The sequence below is a fragment of the Bolinopsis microptera genome, chromosome 5 (genome assembly GCF_026151205.1).
Source record: "Bolinopsis microptera isolate Bmic1 chromosome 5, MBARI_Bmic_1.0, whole genome shotgun sequence".
Classification (NCBI taxonomy): Eukaryota; Metazoa; Ctenophora; class Tentaculata; order Lobata; family Bolinopsidae; genus Bolinopsis; species Bolinopsis microptera.
Window position 1 is genome coordinate 5,880,222 of NC_087076.1, and position 16,483 is coordinate 5,896,704.

The window sequence follows — 16,483 nt, forward strand, 5'->3', positions numbered from 1 at the left end:
TCTAGTAATTTATTGTATGATTAACCGATATACTATTCAGGATGACTACCTGGGTTTTGGTTTTGGTTTAGCTTTTAGCTTTTAGTCTTGCGTTTACCTTGTCACAACGATTCATAACAATGGCGACGAGTCTGGTTTCGAACTTACGCTTATCCAAGGAACCTGATTGTGTCAGAGAGTGGTTGGAAATCTTTGAAAACGCTGCTTCTGTATTCATTTTTGCACATGCAGATAAGCTACCAGATGACGCAACCGAAAAAACTGCTAAAGTAGCAGATCTAATGAGAACACTGTTAACAGTCAATCTGGGGCCTGACGCGTTGAAGAAGTTGCGTGCATTTACATTTCCAGCTGAAATTAAAGACACTGACTACGCTACCCTGAGAAAAACTCTTGTTGATCGGTTATCACCCAAAACAAACATTGTAGCTCAACAGCAGAAGTTTATGACTTTAAATCAGATTGCTGGTGAATCCTTATGTACTTTTATGTCACGATTGAAGGAAGCTGCTAATGTTTGTCAGTTCGGTGATTTGTTTGATTTAATGGTGCGTACACGTTTTGTGGCTGGACTATCCTCTGATAGGATACGTGCTGAACTCATATCAGAATCTGCTACCAACGACACGTCTGCCAGCCTGTTTGATAAAGCTCAGACGAAGGAGAATGCTCTGCAAAGTTCAATGTCAGTCACAACACACTATGTTCAAAAACCCGGGAAGTTTCAAAAACCTCAAAACTCTAAGTTCCATCAGAAGGCCGACCTTAGCATTGTTTGTTCACGTTGTACTGTTCGTGGTCATGTTGCGAAAAACTGCAAAGTTCGTTGCAGAAACTGTCGCAAACCCGGACATATCGCGAAGAACTGTCGTTCCGCTAAGAAGCAATCCCATTGTGTTGAAGGGATTGGTGATCATGATGATGGCAACGCTTGCGCTGCTGATTATGGGTACACACACCAAGAGTTGGAGAACACGTTGTACTGCGTGGAGACGGCTGATCCTGTCCAGATTCCAGTACAGACTCCTGTTCCCGATGGTACTCTACCTGCATCAGTTGTTAGTAATTTATCCAGTTGTATTGATTGTAATCAGAAACCATTTCTTAAAGTTAAGATTAATGATAAGATTTTGAAAATGGAGTTAGATACTGGTTCATCTTTAAGCTGTATAAGTAAGTCTGATTTTGCTAGACTAGGACTAACTGATTGCCAGATTGTTCCATGTTCCCAGAAATTGCGAGTAGCTAATTTTAATTGTGAAAGCATTGACTGCAAGGCCCTTGTAAACGTTGAATTTAGAGGCAAGAAATGGATTTCACCACTGTATGTTGTCGATTGTCGGTTTCCCACACTCCTAGGTCGAGAGTGGATCATCCAGATGTTTGGTAAAGACTGGTTGGATCATATGATAGGACTTGTTGATGTTGAGCAATCTTACGCTGTCTCCAAGCTTCAGAGAGATGAATTTGTTAGTGAGATACTCCGCAGTCCTGTGTTCGATCCTGGTGTTGGAACTGTTAAGGGATTCGAAGCTTGTCTACAATTTAAGCCTGATGCAAGAGCAAAGTTTTGCAAGGCAAGGCAGGTCCCATTTGCCATCGTAGACAAGGTTGGGAAAGCCATAGACGAGTTAGTGAAAAATGGACAGCTGATTCCAACAGAGCACTCAGACTGGGCTTCACCCATAGTTCCTGTCATGAAAGCGGATGGTACGATTCGCATATGTGGTGACTACAAGACTACCGTAAATCCTAATCTTGACACAGCTATTTACCCACTTCCTACGATAGAAGATTGCTTGAGTAAGATTGTCGGAGGTAAACTGTTTACTAAGCTGGATATCAGAGCCGCTTATAATAGTTTGAAGTTAAGAGAATGTGACCAAAAGATTGTGACTTTGAACACACACAAAGGATTGTTCAGTCCTACTTCTCTACCATTCGGTATTTCATCTGCCGGACCGATATTTGAACGCAAGATTGATGATACCTTGAGAAAGACAGAGAACACAGCATGGCGTGTTGACGACATTCTAATAACTGGACCTGATGATGAGAGTCACATGAAGAACGTGAGAACGGTGATTACAGCACTAGAGAAAGAAGGCTACAAATGCCGGCTAGACAAGTGTGTTTTCATGGAGCCTAAGGTAACATTTCTTGGCCATGAAGTATCTGCTGACGGGATAAGACCGCTGAGTTCGAAAGTTGAAACCATAGTGAGAGCACCGTATCCTACTACTAGAGCGGAGATGATATCATTTCTTGGTGGTGCACAGTACTATTCACGTTTTATTCCCAACATGTCAACAGTTGTTGAACCACTTAACCGTTTAAGACCCGCTGACAGTATTTTCCACTTTGGAGATAGAGAAAAGAGAGCTTTTGATGAGTTAAAAGCACTGTTATCGTCTGACTTGGTTCTAACAGTCTACAACCCTGAGCTGGAGTTAAAGCTTGACACGGACGCTTCATCCGTTGGTTTAGGAGCTGTTATGTCACATATTGATGAAAATGGGACAGAGCGACCGATCGAGTATATATCTCGAACTCTGACGAAATCTGAGAGAAACTATTCCATGATAGAAAAAGAAGCATTGGCAATAGTTTGGGCGACTAAGAGACTGCACCGTTATCTTTTTGGACGACCGTTTACCCTAGTTACAGACCACAAGCCGCTGGAATCTATCTTTCACCCTAGTCGTGGAATTCCTAGCATGGTGGCAGGTCGTTTACAACGATGGTCATTGTTCCTAAGCGGTTACACTTACAAGATCCAGTTTCGACCCACTGGTAAACATTGTAATGCTGATCTATGTTCCCGTTTTCCACTGCCTTTAGACACATCGGCAGAGACGAGAGAGTTTGATGACGAGTTAACAGAGGAGTTTGAAATGAAACCTCTAGATACTGTTTTCAGCGTGCACTACTTCGGTGATGACAAACCTTTGATTGACGCTGAGTTAATAGCTAGTCACACGAGAAGAGACAAGACACTTGGTCGAGTGTTACAGTTTGTTAAAGACGGCTGGAACGAGAAACCCCCTGTTGATGTCGAGCTGAAACCGTTTTACACACGTCGAAACGAGTTGTCAGTAGACCAGAACTGTATTGTCTGGGGATCTCGAGTTGTTATTCCAGAGAGTATGAGAAAGAGCGTGCTTTCAATGCTTCATGCAACACACATGGGCATTTCACAGACCAAAGCACTAGCGAGAGGCTATGTTTATTGGCCAAACATGGATGCTGAGATCGAGAAAATGGTTAAACTATGTGAACCATGTCAACTAAACCAGAAGAAACCCGCTAGATCTACACCACACCCATGGGCTAAAACTATGGAGGCTTGGGAGCGGATTCATCTAGATTTCTGTGGACCCTTTCTTGGATCTATGTGGCTGATAGTTATCTGTTCGTATTCAAAATGGTTAGAAGTTGTTAGAATGACGAACATTACAAGTAAGAGAGTGATTCAAGAGTTACGAGACATCTTTAGCCGTTGGGGACTACCCAAGATACTAGTATCAGACAATGGATCGAGTTTAACTTCAGAAGAGTTTAAAGTATTCACGAATAATAACCAGATTCGACACGTGCTTATTCCTGCTTACTCACCTGCAAGTAATGGACAAGCAGAAGTTGCAGTCGGACTGTTTAAAAGAGCTATGAAACGGATGATCTTGAAAAACCCTGACGTTATGTGTAACCTGGCTGATTGGCTGCTAAACTACCGCAACACACCACACACCACTACCGGAGTAGAGCCTGCAGTTGCGATGATGAAACGACGGACGAGAAACGCCTTGAGTTTTCTACACCCGAGTTCGAGTAGTAAGTTTGCCAAAGTTGCTTTAAACGATCAGAACACGATTGCTGAATCGAGACTTCGTGATCTGAAGATTGATGACACTATATCGTTCTATGATGAGAACAAGAAGTGCTGGAGAAACGGTGTTATCGAGGGTAAGGAAGGTACCAAAGTGCTACTGATCAAGACACCTGATGGAGTCTACCGCAAGCATTTGGACCAGGTAATCAAGAGATCTGTTGTGTCAGAACCGTTGCAACAAACAGATCCGGATACACCACGAGCTGAGCTGGAGATAAGAGATGAGCAGAGCTCTACAGCTATTGAGGGTGATTTCAAGAAGACAGCTAGCTTACCTGAGAGTACAGAGCCGGAAACTTCGATTATAGTTGGTAATAATCCAAATCTACCCGCTGAGCCTGACCATAAGGCAGCCGTTGAACCTATAATCACTGCACAACCTGTACTTAAACCACGTGAGCTTGCCATAGAAATTAACCGTAGCACTATAAAACCTAATATTGTTAGAGAGCATGAATTGCAACAACCTAATTTGCTTCTGCCAGCAAACTTTGCACGTGATAGTAAACCACCAGACAGGCTAAGTTACCGCAAACTGGGAGGAACATAAAACACGTTTCATTATCACATTTTATGACAGTTGTTTTATTTTGAATGTGTAAATCTAACCACACATTAATCCAGTTAAATTATCCAGATCAAACGTAAAATCATTAAAGATTCCCTGTCACGTTTAAGTTTTGAAGAATAACACGTTATTTTTTGTTTTAAACGGAATGCGCTAAGTTTTAAATCGTGTAGCGAGCGCAACACGTTTCAACATTTTCACGTGAGTTCACTTCACACTTTTGTAGATTTCATTTTGACCACGTTTTCAAACATTTTAAATTTTGTACGATTGATTTATATCACATTTTTTTACGAATTCAGTTAAATTATTAAATCTATATTGATTTTAACACTTTTTAGTTGAACGGGATGTTATATATTCTAGTAATTTATTGTATGATTAACCGATATACTATTCAGGATGACTACCTTGGTTTTGGTTTTGGTTTAGCTTTTAGCTTTTAGTCTTGCGTTTACCTTGTCACAACGATTCATAACAATCACCGACATGAATAACACATGTCAATGCCTTATTGTTCTGAGCAGAAGTAAATGTTTTTGTGGCCAGTAGCCTGAGACTCTTAAAAATCTTTATGGAATTTAAGATAACTGCTGCACAGTGCACAACCAATGACCCAACTGAACACCTCCATTGAGTTTTTAGGTATGATAGTCATACCACACTGTTCATTGCATTCGTCGGTGTAGTCGTCACAGTCTATTTGCCCATCACATTTTTGATTGTGTCTTATGTACTGCTTTGGAGTGTCACAAACGTATTTGTTTGAGCAATTTTCTTCGTCTGAGCCATCATTACAGTCGTCAAGCAAGTTGCAAACTTTTTCGAAGCTGATGCATCGATCATTCTTACATCGGAAGTTTCTTTGTTCGTATTCTCCACTTCTTTCGTTTTTAATCAAAAAGGTAAGTTGATTCTTGTTCTTCATATTCATTGTGTATATCCTGTCATTAAATTGATTTTCAATTTCACAAGAATCAAAATTAAGTGGTTTTAATGGTCATGTAGGTTGGTCAGTGCATTTGTTGGAACAGCTGAGATAAATGTATACTTTTCCGAATACGTTTCTACAGTCTCTAGCTATTTTGGGTAACATTAATGATGCTGTTGGCCCAATTGATCCAAAAATCGGCAATGGTGTGAAGTCATATTTGACACATGGTGATATGTAGTGGCCTAGACTTTTAATGTTTCAGTACTTGGAGAAGAATCCGAAAAACTGTCTGTAATATTTGGTGTCCCTCAGGGGTCAGTATTAGGTCCCTTGCTTTTCATTATCTACATCAATGAAATATATAGAGTATCAGACCTAGGTAAGTTTATACTTTTTGCCGATGACACCAACATATTTGTTGTAGATAAATGTATAAAAACACTTTACTGCAAAGCTAATAAAATTCTTAAACTTGTTCATCAGTATATGAAGAGTAACTTGCTGCATATCAACATAAAGAAATGTTGCTATATCCACTTTAAGCCGAACTGTAGAAATGAACCAGATTCAAACACCAATGAATTAGAACTGACACTAAATAATATAGTAATTAAAAAGGTGGAGGAAACTAAGTTTCTTGGAGTCATTATTGACCAAAAACTGAACTGGGATGCTCACTTAAGAGCGTTAAACCGTAAATTGAAATGTGAGATAGGTAGACTATGTGGAATTAGACGCTGTGTACCTAAAAAACTATATAAGGACCTGTACCACACCCTTTTTGAATCACACCTATGTTATGGAATATCTGTTTGGGGAGGTGTATCAAATAATAAACTAGAAGCCATATTTAAAACACAAAAGAAATGCATAAGAATTCTCTTTGGTGATAATGATGCATACTTCAATAAGTTCAAAACATGTGCCAGAGTAAGGCCTATCACTAGGGATAAGACCGGTAAAGTTATCAAGCAGATGTTAGGCAAAGATTTCTTTGAACTAGAACACAGTAAACCAATCTGTAACGAGTATAACTTCCTGACTGTCCACAATCTTCATAAGTTGCACTGTTTACTGGAAATGTTCAAAATTAATAAGTTCCAATCACCAATCTCAATGTTCTCTTTATTCAACAGGTCACCAAGACGAGACAACTACTTCATCCCACCCACTCCATCCTCACTATTCATCTATCAATCAACTAGTATTTGGAATCACTGCCGTAAGTCAACAAGTGAAATAGACTTCTCCACTCCCATCAGTATATTCAAGAATAATCTTAAGAAATCTTTGCTAGAACTACAGTCTAAATATGACCGACAACTTTGGTGCAGTTACAACTTTGATGCAAATGAATTATCATTGAAATAGGTTGATTTAGTAAACATAATCACATGAGTAAACCACGGTGTTATTGCAAAAAACCATGACAAGGGTATCAGACCTATATTAATCTAAGAGACGACACAAAACGAATCATCATACAACAAATTTTAAAATCCTGCGGCACAGGATCCTGTTGTTTTCCTACTCTACCTCTCCCAAACCCCTCTCTCCTTCTCCTCTCTTCAGGTTTATTCTTCAATTTTTTTAAATTAGATAGCAGATGTATTTTCTTTTAAATGAAGTAATGGCATTATACATTGATTGGTATCGTATGTATGTTGTGTATAGTGTTTGCTGACTGGGTATATGCTATATATTTTGAGGCTCACGACGTCTCGTCCCATGGGTGGAGTTGTAGGCTGAGTATGTGTTCTCCTTACTTCGTATGGGGAAACATTGACAGGTTTGCCTTAGCCTTTGGGACGAGTGTTTGCCCACCGGGGATCCAAAAATATGATTATCATGGACATTACTTTGACACATAAACTAATCAAACGACTTGAATGATTCCAGAAAATTTTACTAACTGCATTTAGCTAGTTTATAGTAAATACACACGATCGCAGAATAGAGGAGCACAATTGGGTTCTTTGTTCTGCGACTGTGTTTCCTCGGTGGGCCGACAGGTTTTTGTTGTGTAGTAGTGCTGGGGAAAAAAAAACGCTTTAACTATCAATGAGAGTACAAATTTTTAATTCTTGACCTTAGTGCCACAGTTTCTGTGGTAAAAACAAATTTATAGTTAAACGTTATATAATGTAGAAGGGCATGATTTACTCACATCACTAAGCATCTGGATGGATAATTAGCACACAAGGATAAACTGACCTTTAAACATGACCACCAACTATACCACGTAACCATAGCTCCGAAATAAATAAATTGCTCTACATAGAAACATCTGGCCTGATCCTATCACATTGTGGTCCCCAGGGGTTCGGTAAAGCCCTTACAGGCAACTGGGTCCTTTTACCAGCCACAATAAAATTGGTCATGCCAGTACTGTCATAAACTGTAACCAACTATTTAAAAATTAGACATCTTTAGCTAAATTTTAAATTTTAAGTCATAGAGCAATCTTCTTAATTTTAAAATTTTTAAGAATTATATTTTACCCTAACTGTGATGTGGTGGCATTTCATACTTAACTAAATTTCAACTTTGAAAGTAAATAGATTATTAGTGACAACAAATTATAGTTTAAGACATCCATTCTGCATTGTGTTTCCAATATTAGAATTTATGATATGTATTGATTGAATAATTGGTAATAAATTTAACTTTTGTTTTATTAACTTTTGTTTTATTAAATGACTCCCGGTAAACAATGCGTCGTCTCCATCTTTACAATCTTCAAATCCGTCTCCCAGCCAGCTGATAGGTATGGGGAGTTTTGTCTTGTGTCGATATCTACGGTAACACTTAGATACAGTCATTGATGTACAGATTCTGTATGTTTCGTCACTTTCATCAGAACAGTCCAATATTCCATCACATAGTTGGTGTTTGTGAACGTAGCATAAAACAGAAGTTTTCACACATAGGTTGTCAAATCCATCATCGCATAGACCCGGCGTTTGCATACAAGTGGCAAAATTTGACACCGTAGATGACCTGCCGTCAATTAGGCAAGGGACCACTCCTCTCATAGGATCCGAGCAATTAGTTTGGTCGTAAAAGTATTTACAAGATGAAATAATTCCCTCGTTATAATAATTAAGTGAGGAACATCGGGTTAAGTTGTGTATCTGTTTTATATACCCTGAATTAATGCACAATTCGAACTTCTTAATCTTGTCTATGACTATATCAAAATGATCATATAAACCGATATATAAATATTTTTCAACTTCAGGAATACTGAATTCTAAACATCCAGCTTCGTCCTCCTCATTTATACAATCAGATTTGCCGTCACATATTTGTACCGGGCTTACATATGTATCATCACTTAAAATGCCATCACAGTAAAGCCCGTAATAGAAACCATTACAGGATGCTTCATCAAGACAATTACGATCATTACAGATTCCATCACATTTACTTATGCTATCGGGGCCATCATTATTATACTTACTATCTGTGACATGATTCTGTTTCAGCTTGTACATGAACCTATCTCCTACGTTGTTATATTTCTTGAAAGATCCTCTGCAGAAAGGTATTGAGATGTTGCCTAACTTCTTAATATGCAATATCCTCGCGGATGCACCAAAGCATTTTTGGTATCCGCGAGGATCATCGGGGCACATTTTCGTTGCACGGCTAATCGTCGCGTAAATCGACAGATAAGCTTCAGGGATGTAATGAGCTTAGCAGTATAATATGTTGACATGTTAGGGCATTTGTAAAGTTCGTATAGTTCATCCCGGTAGCAAAGGTTTTTTATAAAAAACCCTTGCTGGACGAAGGTGCAATCTCCTGATGATGAAAAATATAATATTAATCGTATATAAATAGGGTAGTTTCTATATTGCGTTTTTGATACAATTTATTTTGATGATGGCTAATAATTGATCCTTGAAAACGGAACATCAATTAACATAAGATAAAGCCCCTTAAAAATTACCAAATTCAGTCTTACCGGGTTTTGGTACACAAGCAAGCCCCAATCTATAATCACTGTTATTTTCCCCAATCGAATAAATAGGGCATTCATCGAAATTTCGTTCACTTTTACCACAGATAATATTATCCATTGCTTTTGTTCCTTGTAAGCGATTTTCGAATTCCTGGAGGTTTTGTGGAGTATTTTCTTGTTCTTCAACCAGTAAAGTGTACCTGAAATGTTTACTCACAGATTGGTACTACAGCTAAAGGTAAGGACAAAGATTGCAGTTTACGTTAGAAAACAAGGAACTCCAGTCGAACAAAACGTTCAATTTTATATGCCACTTATTAAAGTCTAACCAAAACGGGAATTAAATAAATATTGTATAATGGAGAGAAGACCGAGCCAGAAAGGAATTCGTTGCCTTGTTCCCTAGTGTGAGTTTAGAATTACAGGACCAAATAATGCGATTGGCTGGACTCTGGAAATATCCAGGGACGAGATAATTTCGTTTCGAAGTTGGAACCCGAACATGGATTAAGAGGGCAGTGTGGAAACCAACCACTGCTCACATCTGCAGACATCCTTTGGAACGCCGGGTGGAAAACGCGGGCATGTTAATTGTTTGTGGGGCTTAAGGCAAACAAAAGCTTTGGAAAGACAACGTCGAAACTCTGAGGTCGCCTTAAAACAAGTAAATTGGTGAACAGGGTCTAAGCTGTAAAATACGTATCTTGCATACTCATAAAACCACCTGTACGATACGTACTTTTAAATTTTTTCTAAAAGTACAGGGCTGATGAATTATCAAAATACGCATGAATTTTATGAGTCATTTTAAAAAGCTATTAATTTTTAAAAATGTTGAATAAGATGCGAAACAGCGTACACGTATAAATCAATATAATAAAGTGAGTTCAAGCATGTGCGAAACCAACTTTCGTGATACTGAGTATATCTACAGTAAACGTAGATTACTTACCACCCCAACCTTGGCTATTAATTAATATTTGTGTATGCAAATAATAGGCTGAATAGGGCCTGTCGTGATATCATGGATCGCTTAGGTTCCACCAGGATCTGGTAGTCCTCATAATTCTGCGGCCTCTATGTGTCGTCATCTCGCACAACTCCGAAAAACCGTTGTGAGTTTGGCATATGAAAATTTGCTGAAGTGTTCTTGATTCAACCCACTTTGTAACAAACTATATTTGTAATTCTAATTTGATCTAATTTATTTCTTTTTAATAAAATCGTATTTTAATTGTGTATTGAGCTTTAATTATAAACGCTATATACACATTATAGTATAGTATCTGAGCGTTAATTTAATCACACATTTACGTTTTACCGAGGGGGAAAATTTTGTATTTTTCAAGGATAAAATACGGCTTGCATCGTACGTACTTATCCTACGGATGTATCAATGTATCATACATATTTAACCCCCGGTACGATACGTATTTCTCCCACTACACTAACTACATATATGATTGTAAACCGAGACGGTGCCCGGGTGGTTCTGATGACCAATTTAAATCTTAACAAATATATTATAAAAATTGTAATAATCCCTCACAAGGGCACTGCACTCTTAATAGGAAAATGCCACACTGTGTAGAACAGCAATTTTACGATGGAATTTAAACTTCATCTGACAAATATCGCGAAAACTTAAAGTTTTGTGTGCTCCAACGGCCAGAATGAATGACTCAATCAAACAAAAAATTGTATCACAACGGGACAAGTTCCCATCCTCATACAATACTATAATACCTCCGCCACTGAGTGCTGCGCGCGATAATTCCCGACAGCTTGCTGGAGGGAACGCGCGGGCACGAAGTTGCGGAGGTATTATATTTTATAATACATTCCGGAGGCTTCATGAACGCATTTGGTTTCTTTGCGGACAAGATCGTATGATTTTGACAGTCACAATCACAAAAATGTTCTGTTCAGCAAAGGATATAGCAACTGACTAACGACTGACGTATAAGGAACTGGTTAAAATTAGGGACCGTGCCAACGCGTGCAGCATGGTGCGCGCACCTCTCCCACGCTTTCCAGTCACGTGACAAGAACTCTCATGAGAAAATATCCAGCCCGGGTATTATCAGTTTAAATATAGCGCGTCCCCGCTCATCAAGGTGACGGGGAGTCTGGGCTGATAATACCCTCGCTTCTCTTGCGGGAAAAATGAGCAAATTATCAGCCCTCGGTGTCCCCGAGTTTTAGTGGATATAATTCCCGGAAGGTATTATAAACACTATCGTCCCTAATGAAATAACAACACATGTATTGTCAAAAATACACTCTAGTGAAAGCCACACTCATCTCACTGATTTGTCTTCAGTATGAATTGTCCCTCCTTTGATGTAGTGGTGCTTGTTTGGGTCAGCTTCTTTCTTCTTATGCAGGTTTTGAACAAGAAGTCTGTGCTTAACACGATCCTCCAAAGAGCGGTCTGGACTAATGAAGACTGAGCTGAACTTCTCTGATTGTCGCAGCTTTCGAGCTTGACTGATTATTTGATAGGCTGTAAGTGTACTGGAACTGGACAGAGTAACCTTTGACTGTCCGAGTACTTTTCTCCTTCGACTTGCCAACTCTACTGAGCTCCATTGCTGGTTTCAGTCCAATCTCTTCAAAAATTTCTTCGACAGTTTTGTTCAAGTCTTTACTGGAATCTTTAGGCAAACCAAAAATCATAATGTTCTTGTTCCGGTCTTCTGCTTGCACCACAGACTTGACGACTTCCTTCAAAGTCTCGGCGGTAACTGAACTTTCAGGTTGACAAACCATGACGTTTTCCTGAACTGTATCGCTGTACGATTTAAACTGACTTTCTACCGTGTCTTTGACGACGGTCTGCACTGCCTGCAACTGTTTCTGCAACTGTTTTTCTTTGCAGTCAATTATTGATTCCTGAGCGCTGATGACCAATTTCTGATTCTCAATCAACTGATCCTTGATTGAGCTCAATCTGTTTTTCATCTTCTTCAAATTGTCATTTTGAAAGCGAACCAAATGAAACGATTCCGCGTCCGAAAAAAACGCTGCAAACTTTTCCTTATCCTCTAGATTTAATGTCCTTTTAGTCAAAAAGTGTTTGCACAATATAAAACAAGAATTGCGCCCGTTGTTTCGTTTTGGCGGACGCTAGATTTCCATTCACTATAACTATGAAAATAGGCTCCAATCAGCTCACTTCACAATAATAATATTGATACACATCATATCAGTACACTATTATCTTATTATACTACGCATGCCACGTACAAATTGGGCTTATTAAGTTATTACCTAATTGCTAATAAGTATCGTTAAAATACACTCGCGCCGCGCATTCATTGACAGGCTAGCTATATATACATCACATCTCCGCAAGCAATACTCGCGCGCTGCACTGCGCGCTAGTTGACATGGTAACTAACGGAAAGAAGTAAGGAAGGATCCTGACGACATATTTAAACCCACCTCTCGTTCTCCAAAATCCACGTTTTTCTGCAAAAACGTCCATTCGTAACCTTTCACTATTGCCTTTTTACAAAATAAAAGGGTGAACGGAAAAAATCGATTTTCGTTTGGAGACATTTTTTTAATACCGTGGAGAAAAACCCAGAAGGGCCACGCCCATATTGACCCAATAACGTAACCGACCCTTTGCTTCTGAAGGTCGTAGAGACTTCAAAATAGGCTTAAACGAAGCCGCATATGCATGTTTATATAGGAGTTATTGAGCAACACATGGCCTAAAATCCTTACTTTTCGAGAAATTCTCCAAAAACCATTTCACATTTTGGGCGTGGTGCTTAGCCCAGTTTACTAACTTTATAGGATCGTGATAGAGTCTTTAGACAGAGTGCAAAAGAACCGCAATTAGCATATTTATATATGACTTACGAAGAAACATATGCCTTAAAGTGCTTACTTTTTCAGTTATTGGCGAAAAACGGTTCCAGAAATCATGCAAAACTAGCTACTATGGGTATCTGGTAAATTGGGCTATGAAGGCCCTAAAAGTTTTTGAATGTGTGCAAATTGTGCAGAATGGCCATGTTTATATACAACTTATGAAGCAACATGTACCCTAAATTACTTACTTTTCGAGTTATTCGGGGAAAAACATTGTATTATGTCCATTTTCTACCTGCAAAATACAGTCTCACGAGCTCCTCTGCGCGCGCAAGGGAGTGACTTCGTGACGTCATCGCCAAAATAATACAAACGCTATCCCTGCGGTTTCTTTGCGTTCGCGACTATACCCATTTGTGATTCTCCTGTGTGGACGCAGGTATGACAAATCATATATCATCTTAAAGTACACACTCAGATTCGGAGATCACAACCTTAATCAGTTCTAGGGACTGTTCCTGGGTAGAGTTATGAAGGTTTAAAGCTTTCGTGCCGCGCAATCGCCCCAAAATGGCTAAAAATGTGTACTGTCGAAGAATAACTTTGCGCAGGGAGTGCGCGAGCACGTCAATTTGATAGTTAAAATTGTACCTTGAGTATCTAATTAACAGCTAAGTTCGCTAAGCGTAATGTCTTCACATGATCACCCGAGACTCGAATCGAGTTTGAAACCGACCCAGACCCATATTCACATTTTTTATCCGAAACAAGTATTTAAACAACTTTTTAGTGGTAATACAATAAAAATGGCTAACCGTAGGATGACTTGTTAGAACAACCATGTGGAGGTATCATTTTGTTAATAGTAAGTTCAAGTCATTTTGTACTCATAGTTGGATAATATCCGGTTGGAAGAGACAAGGACAAGTGAAACAAGGAAATTAGGAGTGAGGGCAAATTTTCATTTTCTTTGAAAAATAAAACATTTTAATTTAAGGTTCTAATCTCACATAAAAACAAATTAACATTTTGATGTGATATCAGAGAATTGTTCGAGAGGTAAGGTCTAGGTACTCTTATCTCATCGTAGAAAATCTTTGGCAGAACTTCACTGCAACTCCCAATCTGAAAGAAATTGAATTGTCTTAAAAAGTCTCATATAAAAACGATTACAGGGGTAGGGGTGTCCAGATTTTAGCTATTTTCATTTCACCTTGAATTCAGTAATTTCAGAATGGATATGGCCTGAGTTCCACCTACCCCGGAACATAAAATCACTACAGGGGTAAAGATTCTCGGTCTGGATTTTACCTGAATTTCAGTAATTTTGGGATGGGCGTGGCCCCTAGGAGTGGCCTGAGTGGGTTGAGAAGTCGAAACTTAATTTTTATGATGGTTTGGGACAAGTACTACCTATTTAAACACTAAAACATGTGCCACCTACTCCGGAACAAAAAGCATCACAGGGGTAAAGATTCTCGGTCTGGATTTTACCTGGATTTCAGTAATTTTGGGATGGGCGTGGCCCCTGAGAGTGGCCTGAGTGGGTTGGGAGGTCGAAACTTGATTTTTATGATGGTTTGGGATAGGCAGTACCCATTTTTATGCTAAAACATGGGCCACCTACCCTGGAACATAAATCGCATACGGGGGTAAAGATTCTCAGTCTGGATTTGTATGGGATTTGGCCTGGATTTCAGCTATTTTGGGATGGGCGTGGCCCCTGGGAGTGGACTGAGTGGTTTGATAGGTCGAAACTTGGTTTTTTAATGGTTTGGGATAGGCAGTACCCATTTTTATACTAAAACATGGGCCACCTACCCTGGAACATAAATCGCATACGGGGGTAAAGATTCTCAGTCTGGATTTGTATGGGATTTGGCCTGGATTTCAGCTATTTTGGGATGGGCGTGGCCCCTGGGAGTGGCCTGAGTGGTTTGATAGGTCGAAACTTGGTTTTTTAATGGTTTGGGATAGGCAGTACCCATTTTTATACTAAAACATGGACCACCTAACCCGGAACATAAATCGCATACGGGGGTAAAGATTCTCAGTCTGGATTTGTATGGGATTTGACATGGATTTCAGCTATTTTGGGGTGGGCGTGGCCCCTGGGAGTGGCCTGAGTGGTTTGAGAGGTGGAAACTTGGTTTTTATGATGGTTTGGGATAGGCAGTACCCATTTTTATACTAAAACATGGGCCACCTACCCCGGAACATAAATCGCATACGGGGGTAAAGATTTTCAATCTTGATTTTACCTGGATTTCAATTATTTTGGGATGGGCGTGGCCCCTGGGAGTGGCCTGAGTGGGTTGAGAGGTCGAAACTTGGTTTTTATGATGGTTTGGGATAGGCAGTGCCCATTTCTATACTAAAATATGGGCCACCTACCCCGGAACATAAATCGCATACGGCGCGGGGGTAAAGATTCTCAGACAGGATTTGTATGGGATTTGACCTGGATTTCAGCTATTTTGGGATGGGCGTGGCCTGAGTGGTTTGAGAGGCCGAAACTTGGTTTTTATGATGGTTTGGGATAGGCAGTACCCATTTTTATACTAAAACATGGGCCACCTACCCCAGAACATAAATCGCATACGGGGGTAAAGATTTTTAATCCTGGATTTCAGCTATTTTGGGATGGGCGTGGCCCCTGGGAGTGGCCTGAGTGGTTTGAGAGGTGTAAACTTGGTTTTTTTTGATGGTTTGGGATAGTCAGTACCCATTTTATACTAAAACATGGGCCACCTTACTCCGGAACATAAATCGCATACGGGGGTAAAGATTTTCAATCTTGATTTTACCTGGATTTCAGCTATTTTGGGATGGGCGTGGCCCTGGGAATAGCTTGAGTGGGTTGAGAGGTCGAAACTTGATTTTTATGATGGTTTAGGACAGGTACTACCTATTTCACCACCAAAACATATTCCAAAATCCTCTTCATAAACCAAGCGAACGCGTGTGCAGTTATAAATTGTGCGCGCGCGCCAGCCTTTCTGTCAAAGTGTGGCTAAACAAATTTTTTTTCAACACGAAAATCTTGAAATTTGCTAGTTTCAGAAGATAAATCCATCAATTTCCATGAATTTGGGACATTGGGACATCGAAGTGTTTGCTGTATTTAAGTGCTGGGAATTGGGTTAAGCCTCCATTCGATAAAAATTTCCATTTATGCCATAAAACGTATGCCATTTTATGCCATTTTATGCCATTGGTACCCCCCCCCCCCTGATATAAACCCGCAAAAGTGTTATTTAACAAGGGCAGTTACCTGCTCTGTCCAAGCGGCCGGGCAGG

At 39.6% G+C, this 16,483-nt stretch overlaps 1 protein-coding gene across 1 annotated transcript; it reads left to right on the forward strand.

Annotated features, from left to right (window-relative positions):
- The first annotated feature begins 488 nt into the window (after nt 1-488).
- LOC134815386 (uncharacterized protein K02A2.6-like) lies at nt 489-4,439 on the forward strand. The gene is made up of 3 exons (XM_063823919.1): nt 489-685; nt 833-1,058; nt 1,233-4,439. Exons 1-3 carry the CDS (start codon nt 489-491, stop codon nt 4,437-4,439), a joined length of 3,630 nt encoding a protein of 1,209 aa, XP_063679989.1.
- The last annotated feature ends 12,044 nt before the right edge of the window (nt 4,440-16,483 follow it).